At 40.1% G+C, this 17,084-nt stretch overlaps 1 protein-coding gene across 2 annotated transcripts in view; it reads left to right on the top strand.

Annotated features, from left to right (window-relative positions):
* The window catches only part of plk4 (polo-like kinase 4 (Drosophila)), a 43,088-nt gene that overhangs the window by 2,148 nt on the left and 23,856 nt on the right, over positions 1-17,084 (top strand). For both annotated transcript variants that reach the window (XM_078539558.1, XM_078539551.1), the window contains exons 2-4: positions 9,092-9,187; positions 13,415-13,510; positions 13,590-13,704. In XM_078539558.1, the coding sequence (XP_078395684.1) occupies positions 9,092-9,187; positions 13,415-13,510; positions 13,590-13,704 (307 nt within the window). The remainder of the gene's footprint in view (positions 1-9,091; positions 9,188-13,414; positions 13,511-13,589; positions 13,705-17,084) is intronic.

The raw sequence follows: 17,084 nt of genomic DNA, 5'->3' as shown, positions 1-17,084 counted from the left end.
TCTTCTGCCACGTCCCTGTTCACACAGGGAGTGACTCCCTGCCTGATGATGTCAAGTAATACTTTAGATGCATGACTGATGAGACTTAGCTTACAATGTTTTGGACAGTCCTGTGTCTGTGCTATCTTGGGTGTTGTGACTATCTCAGATATGGTCCACTCGGGGGTTATTCTTCAGTTGTCCATATCTCACCAATAATCGCTTTCATTGCATCTACTACTATTTCGCCTTATGATTTCAATGCTTCTGCTGGTACCTGATCTTGCCCTTCTGCCTTTCCACTTTTGATATTCTTTATAACTTTTCCCATCTCCTCCATCAGTACCCCAGTCTCTAACTCTTATTATTTTAACTTCTATTCTTCTTTGTTTATCTAATCTAGTTCATTTCAGTTTCCCGCAATAATTTTCCCATCTCAACCTGGTGTTGTCCTTATCATATAACAAGTCTTTGTTTTCATTCTTCTACTTATTCCTGGGTTTGCACACTTCTTTCCAGCTATGACCTTGACTAGTGAATATACTTTCTTGCTGTTACTATTCTTGAAAGCTTCTGCTTCTTCAGCTCTTCTGCTCAGTCAGTTGTTTATGGCTTTTATACATGTTTTCCTCAGATTAGCCCACAGTTTGAGGTATTTTCTGCTTTGTATACCACTGGTATTTGCATCACACCTTTTCTCTATTAGGTCTAACTATTCAACTGTTGTCCATGGCTGTTTTGCATTTTCATGTTTCAAGCTATGTTCATCTAATGCAGTCAGTAGCACTGTTGATAATGATAGCCATCTCTTTTCTTTGTTCTTTTACTACAAATTCCATTGAATTTCTCATGATGAATTCCAATTTTCTCTTGGGTCTTTTCTTGTTCTGTAGCTTATGACACCAACTTCTTGCTTTGATCTCTCCATACCAATTGATGATCAGGACCACAGCAAGCACTAGGCAAGGCTCTGGAATCTAGCCCTTCTCTTCTATTGACTATATGATCAATTTGATCCTTATGACATTTACCAGGGGAAGTCCATGTATGTTGCTAACTATGTCTATGACGGAAACATGTATTTAGGGCAAGCAATTGGTTGGCCTCTAACCAATCAAAGAGCATTAGCCCCCTTTCATTAGTTGCACCACGCCCATGCTTGCTGCAAGCTAGATGTTGTATATTTGCTCTCTACTTTGGATTAATGTTCCCCCATAACTACCAGACGCGCTCTCTTTGGACATGCATCAACAGTTTCTTGGATCTTTTGATACACTGCCAAAATTGTGTCTTCATCCGTCTCAATTGTTGGGAGATAAACCTGTGTGATATTAATAGGTTTGGGCTTAGGATAATAATGACAGTAGATGCTATCACTGACTGGCGTCACTACTGTGACAACTTTATCAACTCTTGGTGACACCAAGAAACCCATTCCATGACTATATTTTTCTTTTGCTATAGGGTAAAGTTCAATGTTCTGATTGATTCTGGCCACTGCCTGTCCATCTGACCTCAAAGACCAATCTGGACAATAGTCAGCCCTTCTGCTTCCATGTGCACTTCCTTTAGCTTTACTGTATTTATCAGTGTCCTGATATTTGAGGTTGCCAAGTTCAGTTCCCTGTGACGTTCATAAACGTGTGATTGAACAGAGTCGGGTTGATCAGAGAGAGACAAGAGTTTAGACATGCTTCATCATACAGTGCCTCTCCCACATTGTCAAAGGTACATCCCAGTCACTGATTCCTGGAGTGGCAGGATTGTCGTATGAGGAGAGATTGGACCGACTGGGCCTATATTCACTGGAGTTTAGAAGACTGAAAGGGAATCTCGTTGAAACATAAAATCCTGACAGGACTTGACAGACTGGATGCAGGGATGATGTTTCCTCTGGTTTAGGAGGGGGGGTCTTTAACAAGGGGTCACAGTCTCAGGATATGGGGTAGGCCATTTAGGACTGAGATGAGGAGAAACTTCTTCACTCAGAGGGTGGTGAACCTGTGAAATTCGCTACCACAGAAGGCTGTGGAGGCCAAGTCACTGAACATATTTAAGAAGGAAATAGATTTCTGGACTCTAAAGTCACCAAGGAGTATGGGTAGAGAGCGGGAGCATTAAGTTGAGATAGAGAATCAGCCATGATCGTATTGAATGGCGGAGCAGGCTCGAAGGGCCAAATGACCTACTCCTCCTATTTCCTATGTTTCTATGTCACGCCTAGGTGCTGCACAATCCTGGGGTCTCTGCTGTCAGCTTCCTTGACCTTAAATGATGTGATCTTTTAATGCAAGTTGATTATAGGCTGATACTCTAGGGGTTGCCAGACCGCTCCAGCAGTGACAACATCACCCTTGGGTGACTGTTGGCTAATCTGAAAGCTTGTCTGCCCTTTGGCAGGCCATGTTCTTTGACCTACAGGGGTTCCAGGAACCCTGAAATAGAAACAGAAGGTGCTAGAAAAACTCAGTAGGTTGGCAGCATCAGTGGAGAGAGAAACGTGAGAGTTAATATTTCGAGCCCAATGTGATTTCTTTGGAACACAAGGAACCATCCTCATCAGGTAAGCCTGGTGGGGGAGCCATTTTAGTTGCCAACAATCTGACCATGTGATAAATTGTTCTGGGCTACATGGTACCAGTAGCAGGAAATCGATTATTTTCCTGCCTTGACCTGACTGGGCCATTCTATGTCTTGGCAAAGCCTTGTATAGTTACCTGGAGCTGAATGGGAGGAATCCCAGCCCTCAAAGACAGAACTTACTCTTCATTATAATTAATGAGCCCAATCAACTGTTGGTTAATGATCAATGCAAATGTGACGCATAAGAGACCTTCATGACTCCAGTATTACTATTATTATTTTTTCTTTTTATTACGGAGTTTGCAACAGCAGATTAGCTGTTTTCTTGAAACCTTCCATCATCAAATATGTCCTACTGGAGCTACCCATTTTACATCCTGAGTATTTTGGACAACTAGCTAGTGTAGGCTTGAGTCATTAATAGGGAGACAACAGGTACAGAAACTCTGAGGGGCATACTGAGCAGCATAAAATGTTGGGTTGGATCATGACCATCCTGAGCACAATAATGCAAAAAGCTTCGGGTCATTTTAAATCTTGCAATGCCTAATCCCTCTCAATACCCTCCAGCCCCTCTTTTTACACCTCAATCTCCTTTTCTGTTGAGGCAAGAGCCCCAAGCTGTCCAATATTTCCTAATAAGTATAATTTCTCAATTTGGCTATCATTTTAGTAAATTATTTTTTGCGGCTTCTCCAGTGCCCCTTGTCCTTTTTACAATGTTGAAACCAGAACTGTTCATAGTACACCGATATGTGTTCTAACCAAGTTTTTTATAAATATGTTTAACATAACTTCTCCACTTTTCTATTCTAACCTTTTACAAATGACCCTAGTGCTATGTATTTTTTTCTTTTATGGCTTTATTGACATACATTGTTACTTTTAATGACTTGTATATCTGTAAACCTCCAATGCCTCTGCTCCCCAGATGTCTTTGTTCCTCTACCCCATTTAGCCACTGATTTTCTAAGGATTATGTGGCCTCCTTATTCTTCCTACCAAACTATGCCATCATACACTTAACTATATTGAAGTTCATTTGCCCATTCCGAAAGTTTTTAATGTGGTCTTGTGTTTTGTCACATTCGTCCTCTATATTAACTACACACCTCAATTTGGTGTTGTCCACAAATTTTGAAATTGTGCTTCCGATTCCCAAGTTGAATTGTTTATGTCAATTGTGAGCAATAGTGGTCGCAGCACCAAATCTTATGGAATACTGCTTCCCACACTTTGCCATCCTGATTAACTAACTTTGACTCCTACTTGTTTTCTGTTTAGTCAACTTGCTATCTATTCTGCTGCTTGTCATCTGACTCAATATATTCTGACCTTAATCATAAATCTACAGTCCAGTACCTTATCGAAGGCCTTTTGAAAATACAAATATATTTTATCTACTGCATTATTTTGTGTGCTCTTTGTTGTTTTAAATAATTCAATAAGGCTGGTCAAGTATGACCTTCCCTGTTGAAATTTGTGCTCACTACTTTATATGCTTTCAGTTTCTAGATGATTTCCTATTTGGTCTGAGTAAGAAATCCATTCCTACCATTGGTGTTAAGCTAATTGGTCTGTAGTTCCCTGAACTTGTTCTCCTTTTTAAATCTAGGAATCACATTAGCTTTCTGCCACTCCTTGAGCACTATTCTCTTTTTTTAATGAATTATAATATGCATGAAATAGTGCCTCTGCTATATCTATCTTACCTTTTTAATATGTGCAGATGTAATCCATCTGGACCAGAAGTTTTATCCTCTGTTTGATTAGTTTATTAATCACCTGCTTTCTATCTTATGTGTCTTTATATCTTTTTTTGATCTCTTGTCCTTATGTAATATCCATCCTGTTAGTCTCCCTGGTAAACACAGATACTGATTAATTTTTCTGTCATTTGCGGTCATTTTTTATGAGCTTACTGTGTGTCTGTCCTTTAGCATCCCTATCTGGATTTTTTTTTCTTTTGTTTTTGTGTCCTTTTTTTATGTTCCTTGATATTATTTTGTAGTTTCTTTTTTACCTTGACTGTTTTTTCATTTTCTCTTTTGTCAGCCTTTTACTTAAGTGTATGTTTCTTACTTTCACATTATGCCATTTTTTAATTCATTCATGATGTGCCATTATTGGCTAGTCCTTTCTTTTTAGTGGAATCCCCTTAAAATCATCCTATTTTCCAATTTATTACTTTGGTTTTTATCTTTTGACCTTCTCAATCTTGATTAGTGATCACAACATAATATAGTTATCAAACATTTGTCCCTTGCTCTAAACCACATGGGAAGTGCTTTGCAGTAGTGCTGGTAGTTGTGGTAAGGTACAAAATCTCAAAATAAACTCAAAGATTAGATTGAAGATTGGAAGTCTATTGAGGATTTTACTGAGTGATAACACACTGAAATGGCTATTGGTTGGTTTTAGCCAAATGCATGTAGAAGTGCGCTGTTTAGCCCAATCCTGAAGTTCATTTGCAGATTGGACAGGTGGTCAGAGCAATAAAAGAACAGAGGTAGTTAATGGGATTGTTAAAATGGGGAAATAAAAGTTGCACAAGGCTTTATCAAGGCTCCAAATGAACTTGACCCATTTATAAGCTTTGATAGGGTTGAAGAGGGTTAGGGCCTAAAAAGTGATGAACAAGAAACCCAAAGAATGTGACTGCAGGAAAGCGGTTAACAAAGGTGGAGAAAATTGATTATGAAAGTAAATTGGCAAGAAATATAAAAACAAACAGCAAGAGCTTCTATGGGTATATAAAAAGAAAGAGAGTAGCTAGAGTGAGCGTGGAACCCTTGGAGGATGCGACTGGAGAATTGATAATGGGGAACAGGGAAATGGCAGATAATTTAAATCAATATTTTGCATTGGTCTTTATGGTAGAGGGTACTATAAGCATTCCAAAGATAGCTTTGTTAAGAGACGAAGGTATCTACCTCCTTTTCCTTTTTTTGCCTATTTTTCTGGAATGTCGAATGCCCTTGAATATTGGGTTCCCAGTCTCTGTCACCCAGCAACCACATCTCTGTAATAGCTATCAAGTCATATCCATTTATTTCTATTTGTGCTGTCAACTTATCCATCTTGTTAAAATGCTGCGTGCGTTCAGATAAAAAGCCTTAAGCTTTGACTTTTTACCGTTATTACTCATTCTGGTTCTAATTTCTGCTGCACTCTTCTGCTTATATTTTCTGCCCCTTCCTGTTGCACTTCGATTATCGTTCACCCCTTCACTACCCTGCACCTCTGCTCTCTCGATTATTTTTGAATTTCTAAAGTTCCCTTCAATTGAACCCCCCTCTCCCCCAAATTAGTTTAAAGCCCTATCTACAACCCTAGTTATACGATTTGCCAGGCACTGGTCCCAGCATGGTTCAAATGAAGCCCATCCTAACGGAACAGCGCTCTCTTTCCCCAGTACTGGTGCCAGTGCCGCATGAATCGCAACCCATTTCTCCCACACCAATTTTTGAGCCACGCGTTTACCTCTCTAACCTTATTTACCCTACATCAATTTGCACGTGGGGCTCAAGTAATAATCCGGAGATTATTACCTTTGTGGTTCTGATTTTTAATTTAGCCCCAAGCTGCGTGTAGTCCCTCTTTCCTAGTCCTACCTATGTGGACCACAACAACTGGATCCTTCCCCTCCCACTTCAAGTTCCTCTCCAGCCCAGAGGAGATGTCCTTAACCTTGACACCAGGTAGGCAATACAGCCTTTGGGAGTCTTTGTCTTTGCTATCCCCTGTTACTACTACATTTCTCTTTTCTCCACCAACTTGAATGGCGCTCTGTATCATGGTGCTGTGGTCAGTTCGCTCATCCTCCCTGCAGTCTGTGCCCTCATCCACACTGGGAGCAGGAACCTTGTACCTTTTGGACAAGGGCACAGGCTGAGGCTCCTCCAAAGCTAAATTCTGGATCCCCATACCTGCCTCACCCGCAGTCACACCTTCCTGTACCTGACCATGGACCAAATTTGATGTAATTAATCTAAGGGCGTGACTGCCTCCTGAAGTAGTGTCCAGATAACTGTCCCCCTTCCTGATGTGTCACAGTGTCCGCAGCTCGGACTCCAGTTCATCAACTCTGAGCTGAAGTTGCTCGAGCAGCCAACACTTGCTGCAGATGTGATCGCACTGGCGTCCACCAACTCCCACATACTGCAGCTGCAACATATTGCCTGCCCAGCCATCTCTATTCTACTTAATAAATCTGGATGTTAAATATTTTAAGTGAAATTCTTAACTGTATTCTTCAGCTATATTAACGTTTCCTGATTTGAACCATTTGGCCAATCAAAAGAGACAGGGAAGTGATACCCACCAATCACCTACTTGTTTTCCTGTGGCATCATACTTCGGCTCTGACGGGTAGAAACAGGTGGAAGGGACTCTCTGCCGCCGGTTTTTTTCTCCTGCTGCTGCTGCCCTTCTCACACAGGTCTGGTCTCCGTGTGCTCCTGGGTCTCTGTGTGCTCCCGGCTCTCTTGCTGTTTTAAACGGTGAAAATCCCGGCTCTCCTCTCGCTGTTTTAAATGGTGAAAATCCTGGCTCTCCTCTCACTGTTTTAAATGGTGAAAATCCTGGGTCTCTTTGTGCTGTTTTAAACTGTGAAAATCCTGGTTCTCTTCTTGCTTTTTTAAACTGAGTACAACTACTCTTAAGCATAATATCATGTTCGCGTTCCCAAATTCTTGCCCCACTTCATTCCCTATGACTGAAACCGGCACTACTTCCTTCCTTGTTGGGTTCGAAACATACTGATCAAGAAAGTTCTTGTGTATTTACTTCAGGAATTCTTTCCCCTCCTTGCCCTTGAAACTATCTCTTCACATTTCCCCCACCCATTCCATCTTTGGATAATTGAAATTAACGCTCTTCAACTTGTTTCCAAATTTTCTCCTCCATCTCCTTTCTGCTATTTGGCCTATATATACCCAGCAGTGTAACAGCACCTCTTCAGAGGAGTTTTGTTGAGGGGCTTCTGGCGTAAGGCTGCGACTATGTCTAACAGTCCAAGATACATAGTTGTATCTTTGAGGACTTAGTGCAATTAAGTGAAGAGGGGCAGCAGAATGGGAAGAAATCATTTGGAATTAATGAGTTGGATAAAATAAATGTGGACAGAATAATGGTGGCTGAAATTTAATGTAGACACATGTAATATGTGCACACAAAGTTAAGTGACATTTATACTGCCAGAGAATGATTTGTATTGAATTAGCTTAAGGTGAAGCTGAATGATACAAAGGAGTTATGGTGGATTCAATGTTCAGAGTGTCTACCCAATGCAGAACATCAATGAATTAAAGCCAATTAAAATGTTGAACTAGTAACCAAGAGTGGAATACAAGTCTGAAGAAGAAATGACCAAATCTGAAATGCTTTGATCAGGACAAGTCTTGATCTGATCTGAGAGGCAAGAAAGATGTTCAGGCAGTAGAGGCACTAAGAATAACAAAGCTGATCCCTAGTGATATAAGTTTGATGTATAGAAAAACTGAAGAAATTTAGGATTTTCAGCTTGGTGATGGTTGGAAATGTGGTGTTTGAGAGGTGGTTATGAGAGAGAAGTATTTCAGGTAGTCAAAGGATCTAGGATATTAGTCTGTTAGATAGCAAAGTAAGTCGCCTGTGTCGAGAATCAAACTAGTCAAAGATAAATTTACACCAAGTGGTCAATGTATAGAATACGCGATCGGGGAAACGCTGGATTTTTTTTTTAATGGATGTTGATGAGGGAAATTACTTTTGTATAGAAATTGTAAGTGGGTTTACGTATATATAAATACATATACGCGTGTGTATATAGAGGATTACACTTATACTGTGGAGTTTAATAGCAGATAGCTGAAAGGAAACTAGGTGGTTACAATAAAAAGCTCACTGTAATATGACTTTCAATCAGCAATTATAAAATATTTGGTTTACGAGAAACTTAAGGCAATTCAAATTATAATTCCAGTGAGTGCCACATGACAAATGTATTTTAAACTTTAATTAAGGCGGCAGTTTATATTTCATAGTAAATATTCGATAACGACAGTTGATGTTTCGCTTGGTCAGACCTTGGAGAGCTCGTAACTAATAGTTAAGGCTGTTGCCTGGCGATGAGAAGCCGTTGATTTCGGTTCTAACGCGGGAATAAAGCCGGGCTTGTGTTTTAATGACTCAGTCATTTGCCTTTGATTCCACTTAATCGTTAGCCGGCTGGTAATGCAATCAAATGAACAGTGTCTCTGTTCCTGCTGGTTGTTCTAAAATGCTTGATCGAGTGTTGAATTACATTTTCTTAAAATGCAAGAGTGGGGTCTCGGGCAATGTGAGGATGTCAGTTACAGATGGCGAGAATACCATCGAGGTGAGCAGGATGGAGCACTTAAAATATAGAAGCCGTTTAAACTAGCTACTTGCACGTAGCTTAACCGTAACTGCATCGTTGTGTTGTAATCGCTGATGGAAAAAAGTATCACATTTTTCTAAAATCCACGCGTAAACTATGTTATCTTTTCAAATGTTTATTTTACAGGATTTCAAGGTCTTAACGCTCCTGGGGAAGGGTTCATTTGCATGCGTTTATAGAGCAAAATCTGTGAGCACTGGTCTGGAGGTAGCGATAAAAATGGTATGTTTACATTATGATTTTTAATAAACTATCTTATTTATCTTTTCATCTATTATAGTGGCATAACTTATTGCGTTCAAGAATGCAATATTTAATCAAATCGTAAAGATAAATCTTGAACTTTCCTTATCTTGTAAATACCGTGACTTAAAATCCATACTAGAATAAATGAAAACGATTATACTCCTGGCTAGGTTTGTAAAAAGAGGTTCCACACTTGTATCAACAGAACCTGTTTTAAACTTTCGATTTGAAACTACTGAACCATCTTAAGTTGACTGCCATTTTCCTCAAGCAACATTGCCTTCCTTAGAACTGCTGTCATTACTTCTCAAAAAAACTTGGCCTGTTCATCCTCATAACTACTCATCCCCTAACTACTTTTTCCTCTCTAAGTCCCTCAAGGGTATCCTGACTTTCAGATCTGTGCCCATCCTTCCCAAAATTCTATTTAGATTCCTCTAGTTCACTCTTCCTTTGGCACAACCCTCCAGCATTTGACATCCTCTTTGAGTGCAATCACCCTTCAGTCCCCTGAATCTTTCTATTGCATGCAATGCAGTTAACCACATGAGCCTCTTGCAATATCTCTTCTCTGGGGCTACTACTGTGTGATTCCATTCCTACCTACCTGAACATAGCCAGTGCATTTCCAACAATGGCTTCTCTTCTCTCTTCTATACAATCCTCACCAGAGTCCCACAAGGATCTATTGTTTGTTCCCCTCTTGCCAAATCTACGTGCTATCCCTTTGTGACATCAGGGTATGGGTCAGCTTTCATGTGAATGGTAATGTCACCCAGCTCCACTACTTCCTTGGCCTTCAGACTGTCAAAGTGCTTTTGATCTGTTTGTGATTAATCAAAGACTAATGTCATACAATTCTCACCATTCAATATTGGGAAGCTATTGTCTTTAGCCCTTGCTATTAACTCCATCCCCACCTTAGCCAATCATGAGGTGAACTAGACCTGCCTGCACTAAATCCCTCTTTCCCATCATGCCTGCCTTTGTTGATCTATGTTGGCTTCCCATCATCCAAAACATCACATTTAAAATTTTTGCATACAAATTTCTGCTTGATTTACCCTGCACTACCTTTGCAATTTCCTTTAGACCTATACTACTTCCTAAAATATGAAAAATGTTCCAGTAATGGCTATAAATCAGGAGGTGGAGGGGAGAGGGGAACTTGGTGAAAATACAATCACCAGGGAAGCAGTACTGAGCAAACTGATGGAGTTGCGGGTTGACAAGTCTCCAGGTCCAGGTGGACTTCATCCTAGAGTCTTAAGAGGTGGCTAATGAGGTAGTAGATGTGTTGGTGTTAATTTTCCAAAATTCCCTAAATTCTGGAAAGGTTCCATCAGACTGGAAAGTAGCAAATATAACCCCTCTATTCAAGAAGGGAGGGAGGCAGAAAACAGAAACCATAGACCAGTTAGCTTGACGTAGTTATGGAGAAGGTGTTAGAGTCGATCATTAGAGAGGTTATAGCTGGGCACTTAGAAAAACAGAAGGTAATTGGGAAGAGTAAGCATGGTTTTGTGAAAGGGAAATCATGTTTAACCAATTTTATATTAGGATTCTTTGAAGGAGTAACATGTGCTGTGGATCAAGGGGAGACTGTAGACGTGCTGTACTTGGATTTCCAGAAGACATTTGATAAGGTGCCACATCAAAGGTTATTACGGAAAATAAAAGCTCATGGTGTAGGGGGTAACATATTGGCATGGATTGACTGGCTGGCAGAAAACAGTATGCATAAATGGGTCTTTGTCTGATTGGCAGGATATGGGGTCCCACAAGGATGTGTGCTGGGGCCTCAATTTCCATCAATGACTGCAATGAGGGGAGTGAAGACATGGTAGCTAAATTTGCAGATGACACAAAGATAGGTAGAAAGTATGCTGTGAAGAAGACAAGGAGTTTGCAGACTGATATAGATAGGTTGAGTGACTGGCAGATGGAGTATAATGTGGGAAACTTTGGTGTTCACTTTGGCAGGAAGAATAAAAAAAAGCAAAGTATTACTTAAAAGGAGAGCCACTGCAGAATTCCAAGGTGCAGAGGGATCTAGGTGTTCTAGTGCATGAGTCACAAAAAGCTACTATGCAGCTACAGCATGTAATCAAGAAGGCTAATGGAAATGCTATCCTTTATTACGAGAGGAATTTAAAGTAAGGATGTTGTGCTTTAGTTATACAGGGCATGGTGAGACCGCATCTCGAATACAGTGTACAGTTTTGATCCCCTTATTTAAGGAAGGATGTAAATGCGTTGGAGGTGGTTCAGAGGAGGTTTACTAGATTGATACCTGAAATGAGCGGGTTGTCTTATGAGGATAGGTTGGACAGACTGGACTTATTTTTGCTGGAGTTTAGAAAAGTATGGGGTGACTTGACTGAAGTATATAAGATCCTGAATGGTCTTGACAAGGTGAACATGGAAAGGATGTTTTCTGTTGTGAGTAAGTCCAGAACTAGGGGGCACTGTTTTAACACTAGAGGTCACCCTTATAGGACAGATGAGGAGATGATTTTTTTCTCTTAAGTGTTGTGTGACTTTGAAACTCTCTGCCTCCAGAAGGTCATGGAAGCGAGGTCATTGAATATTTTTAAGGCAGAGGTAGATAGATTCTTGTTAGGCAAGGGAATCAAAGATTATCAAGGTTTTTTTGGGAATGTAGAACTCAAAACACAAACAGATCAGCTGTGATCTTATTGAATGGTGGAGCAGGTTCAAGGGGCCAAATGGCCTACTTCTGTTCCTATTGTGTATGTTTGTATGTAAAGATTCAATTTCTGATTCTGACCTTCTCTGTACCCCCTTAATCCATTTATTGGTGACAGAACCTACTACCACTTTGGTTGTACTCTCTAGAACTTTGCCCTAAAATGTTCCACCACTTTTTAAAAACCCTCTCAAAAATCATCTCTTTGACTAAATTTTTGGTACCCCACCTAATCTCTCCCTGGCACAATGCCTATTTGTGAACTGCCTCGGGTATTTCCTTGTGTTAAAGGCAATTTGTTCTAATGAAAGGTAATTTATCTGAAATATTAACTCTCTCTCTTTGTAGATAAATATTTCTAACATTTTCTGTTTTTATTTCAAATTTCCAACATATGCCATATTTTGGGTTTCCATATAAATTTGTTGTTTTTTGATAATGCAAACTATGACTAACTCTGAGCAGTTTTCTGCACTTCCAAATTGAATTGGACATTTAGGGGTGTGTTTGCATGAAAACCTTAACCTATTTATGAACTATTTCTGCTTCACACCATCACTGAAGTTATTGTATAATTCTGGAGTCTTGGCCTTATATGATAGAGAGAAGTGGCATATTAAACTGGAAGGGTCTGTTGGAACTCTTGGATACTTTTAACTAACCTGGAGTTAATTAAGATGTTTAGACAATGTGGGCATTGCCAAAAATTTACTACTTAATTGCAAAGAGTGGATCTGTGCAAATTGCTCTCCTGAAAAGAATAATTGGAATTCTAGCCAGACAATATAAATGTGGCGTTACTTGTCTAGAATCCACACTACAGTTTAACTTTCAGACACTTGAAAGGTCCTGTGACTGTTCATCAATATTGCTTAATGTTTTGGGAACCTAATTGTTGAAATCATTCTATACTACTCTGTAGTACATTGGAGTTGTAAGACACTGCACCAGTATACAGCTCAAGGTCCTAATGTCCTCCTACTTGGAAAAGTTAAAAGCAAAATAGAACAGTGTATAAAAAGAATACCAAGTTTCCCCTTGACATATGCCCTATTACGTGGGAAAATGTCTCACATCCGCTTGGCATTGTTGGGATGTGCAGGAGCATGAAGGTAAGGAATTGCAATTCCTGTCCTACTGTGCTAATAATGCAACCTTCAATGCCATCAACTTAAATTTATGTATGAAAGGATTGAATAATCACTTTCCCTAACCAGGTATACAATTTTGCACTCCAGTGAAATTTTAAAATAGTTGTGAAATACTCCTGGAATGAACAGAACATAATTTAATTAATCTATTTATATATTACTGAAGTTACATGATTACAATGACAATATGTATTCATTAAATAAATCTAAGCAATTAATGAATATTATTTTCATAAGGCTGGTACTTTAATAATCAATTACTGAGGATAGACAACCTTTATTATAAGTATTGTTGATTAACATTTCTGCCTATCTTGATGCAAAATGGTTTTCTGTTGCCAGATTGACAAAAAGGCCATGCACAAAGTAGGAATGGTGCAAAGAGTCCGCAATGAAGTGGAGATTCACTGTCAGTTGAAGCATCCCTCTATATTGGAGGTAAAATGTTACTTTTCATTAACTGTCTTTCTTTATTCTAACGTCAAAACACTTCAAGATGGTTCTTGTTTTCTTTCAGCTTTACAATTATTTTGAAGACAACAATTATGTCTATTTAGTGTTGGAGATGTGTCACAATGGCGAGATGAGCAGATATTTAAAGAACAGGAAAGCTACTTTCTCGGAAGATGAAGGTAACTACCATCAGAAAACATTTAAAAGGGACATATACATAAATGAAAGTTGTATCAAAAATAGTGATACCTTTTCATGGTTATGTGTCATAATGATTCTCTGTTTAGCTTCTCCATATATTTAAAGAAAATATCGATATACAAAACACTTTGGCTTTCTCTTCTCCCCCACAAACTGCCGTAAACACCCTCCTCCAATAGCAAGTGCAAAGAGCTCCTCATAGACTTTTTGGTCATCATCCATTCACCTGCCTCTACTACGTCCTTCCCTCTCCCACCCCCCACTCCCTCTCCCACCGCCCAAGTGCCAAACTTCTCAGAATATTCCCTGCGGACCTAACACTGAACTTGCAACTTGTTCAGGACTTTTTTTCCCATTTCATGCTGTCTTCTCTTTGAACTCATCTTGTCCATGCAACCCCTTCTGCTACCTTTAACCCTATGCCCACCAAATTGTTGACCACCCAACTTTCCTTCCTCGCCTCTTATGATATTTATAAAGCCCCCTTTCCCCAGCTACTATCACCTTCCTCTTAAAATCTGCCACCACCATCCCACCCCCAATATTTGTAAACTACTGCCCTTTCCCCAACCTCTTTCCTCTGCAAAACCTGAGTGTGTTGTCACTTCCCAAATCTCTGCCCAGCATTCTTGTAATTCCACTTGATTCACACCAGTCAGGTTTTCGTGCACACCACAGTACAGAAATAGTGCTTATCAAACTCTCAAATTACATTGTACTTTACTAAAGTAAACTATCCCTCCTTATCCTTCTGCACTTATCTGCAGCCTTCGGCACAGTTGACTTCACCATCTTCCTCCAACACTCCTCTATCATTCAGCTGTGTGGAACTGCTCTTGTCTGGTTTTGTTCTTAATTGTCGAACTATAGCTAGAGAATCACCTGCAATAGCTTCTCTTTCCATTCCCGCACTTTTTACTTCTGGAGTCTTCCCCAGGGATCTATCCTTGGCCTCCTTCTATTTTTCATCTGTACAACAGCTCTTGGAGACACCATCTGAAAACACATCAGGTTCCATGTACGATGTCTATACTCGGGTCTATGTCAGCACTACCTCTCCTGACTCCACTTTCTCTGATCTATCACACTGCTTGTCCAACATCCAGTTGTAGATGAACAGGAATTTTCTCCAAATAAATATTGAGAAGAGCAAAAGCATTGTCTTTGGTCCCTGCCACAAACTCTCCTAACCATCATTTCTATCCCTCTCCCTGGCAGCAGTTTGAAACTGAGCTACCTTGGATAGTGTTTGCCCCAGAGATGAATTCCTCTTTCTTTGAGGAAGTAACAAACAAGGTGGATAAAGGGGAACCTGTAGATGTGGTGTCCTTGGATTTCCAAATTGCATTTGATAAGGTGTTCCATCAAAGGTTACTGCGTAAAATAAGAGCTCATGTTGTAGGAGGTATCTTATTTGCATGGAGAGAGAATTGGTTAGCTAACAGGAAGTAGAGAACTGGGATAAATGGGTCATTTTCGGGTTGGCAAGCTGTAACCAGTGGAGTGCCACAGGGATCAATGTTGGGGCTTCAGCTATTTACACTCTATATAAATGACATAAATGAAGGGACTGAATGTATGGTTGCTCAATTTGCTGGTGACACAAAGATGGGTAGGAAAGTAAGTTGTCAGGGGGGACATGAGTCTACGAAGGGATTTGGATAGGTTGAGTGAGTGGGCAAAAATTTGGCAGACCAAGTAAAATGTGGGAAAAGTGAACTTGTCAACTTTGGCAGGAAGAATAAAAAATATTACTTAAATGGAAAGAGACTGCAGAACAGATACAGAGGGATCTGGGTATCCTGGAATATGAATCACAGAGTTAGTATGCAATTACAGCAAGTGTTTAAGAAAGCAAATGGAATGTTGGTGTTTATTGCAAGGGGAATGGAGCATAAAAGTAGGGACGTTTTGCTACAGGTGTACAGGGCGTTGGTGAGGTCCACATCTGGAGTAATGTGTACAGTTTTGGTCTCCTTAATTAAAGGATATAATTGCATTAGAAACATTTCAAAGTAGGTTCACTTGACAAATTTTTGGGGTGAAGGGGTCATCTTATGATGAAAGATTGAGCAAGTTCAGCCTATACCCATTGGAGTTTAGAAGAATGAGAAGTGATCTTATTGAAGTATATAAGCTCCTGGAGGGGACTTGACAGGATGGGAGACTAAGATGAGAATTTTTTTCTGAGGTCCGTTAGTCTGTGGGATTTTCTTTCCCCAGAGTGCAATGAAGGCTGGATCATTGAATTTATTCAAGGTTGAGTTAGATAAAATTTTGATTGACAAAGGAGTAAAGGGTTATGGGGCCAGACAGGAAAGTGGAGTTGAGGCCACAATCAGATCAGCCATGATCTTATCAAATGTCGGAGCAGGCTCGAATGGCTTACTGTTCCTGATTCTTGTGCTCTGACACCACATATCAGCTCCATCGTCAAGACTGCCTAGTTGCACCTCCATACAATCTCCTACTCCCCTGCCTCAGCACATCTGTTGAACTGCTCATCCATTGCCTTTGTTGCCTCTTGACTTGACTGTTCCAATGCTCACCTGGCTAGACTCTGGTGTTCCAGCTAAAATAAACTTGTTCTGAACCAAATCTCTGCCTATCTGTTAGCTTACACTATGTCTCATTCACTCATCGCTCCTGTACTTGATGACCCATGCTGGTTCCTGGTTAACCAAACCTCAATGTTAAAATTTTACCCTTGGTTTCAAATCCTGATAATCTTTGGCCCCTTCCTACCCTGTAATCTTCTCCAGCCGTGCAACCCTCCGATACCTGTGCTCCTCTAATTCTGCCCTCTGAGGAGCATCCCTGATTTTAATCATTCTTCCACTGGTTGCCATGCCTTCAGCTGCCTAGGCCCTAAACTCTGGAGTTCCTTAAGCTCTCTGCCTGTCTACTGTGCTTTTTCTCCTTTAAGACATTTCTTAAAACTTACCTCTTTACACAAGTTTTTGGCCATCAGTTCTGATGTGGTTTGGTGTCCTATTTTGTTTTATAATGCCTCTGCGAAGCACCTTTTAATGTTTATTACATTAAAGGTGCTATATAAATACAAGCTGTTGTTGTTGTAGACTTGTAACATTGCACAGGTGCCAAAATCCGTTTATCAAGTTAGTTTCCCTTTTTTGCACTTCTTCCAAAGTTAGGAACCCATCTGTAGTGCCCAGAAATTTACACAGTTCTTGAGGCACTTTGTGCAAACCAATTATTGTTTTCTTGGATTTGTACTCATATCTGCTGAGCTCTGCACTCAGATGTTGTTGGCCTTTCTCACCACTGTTGTACCTTGTGCTTATGTGTATATAGGTGTCGTCTGGAGTCACTTCCTCTCCTGCACACTGTTCCCATT

The sequence above is a fragment of the Cetorhinus maximus genome, chromosome 1 (genome assembly GCF_964194155.1).
Source record: "Cetorhinus maximus chromosome 1, sCetMax3.hap1.1, whole genome shotgun sequence".
Taxonomy (NCBI): domain Eukaryota; kingdom Metazoa; phylum Chordata; class Chondrichthyes; order Lamniformes; family Cetorhinidae; genus Cetorhinus; species Cetorhinus maximus.
This window is presented reverse-complemented; position numbering and strand designations above follow the sequence as displayed.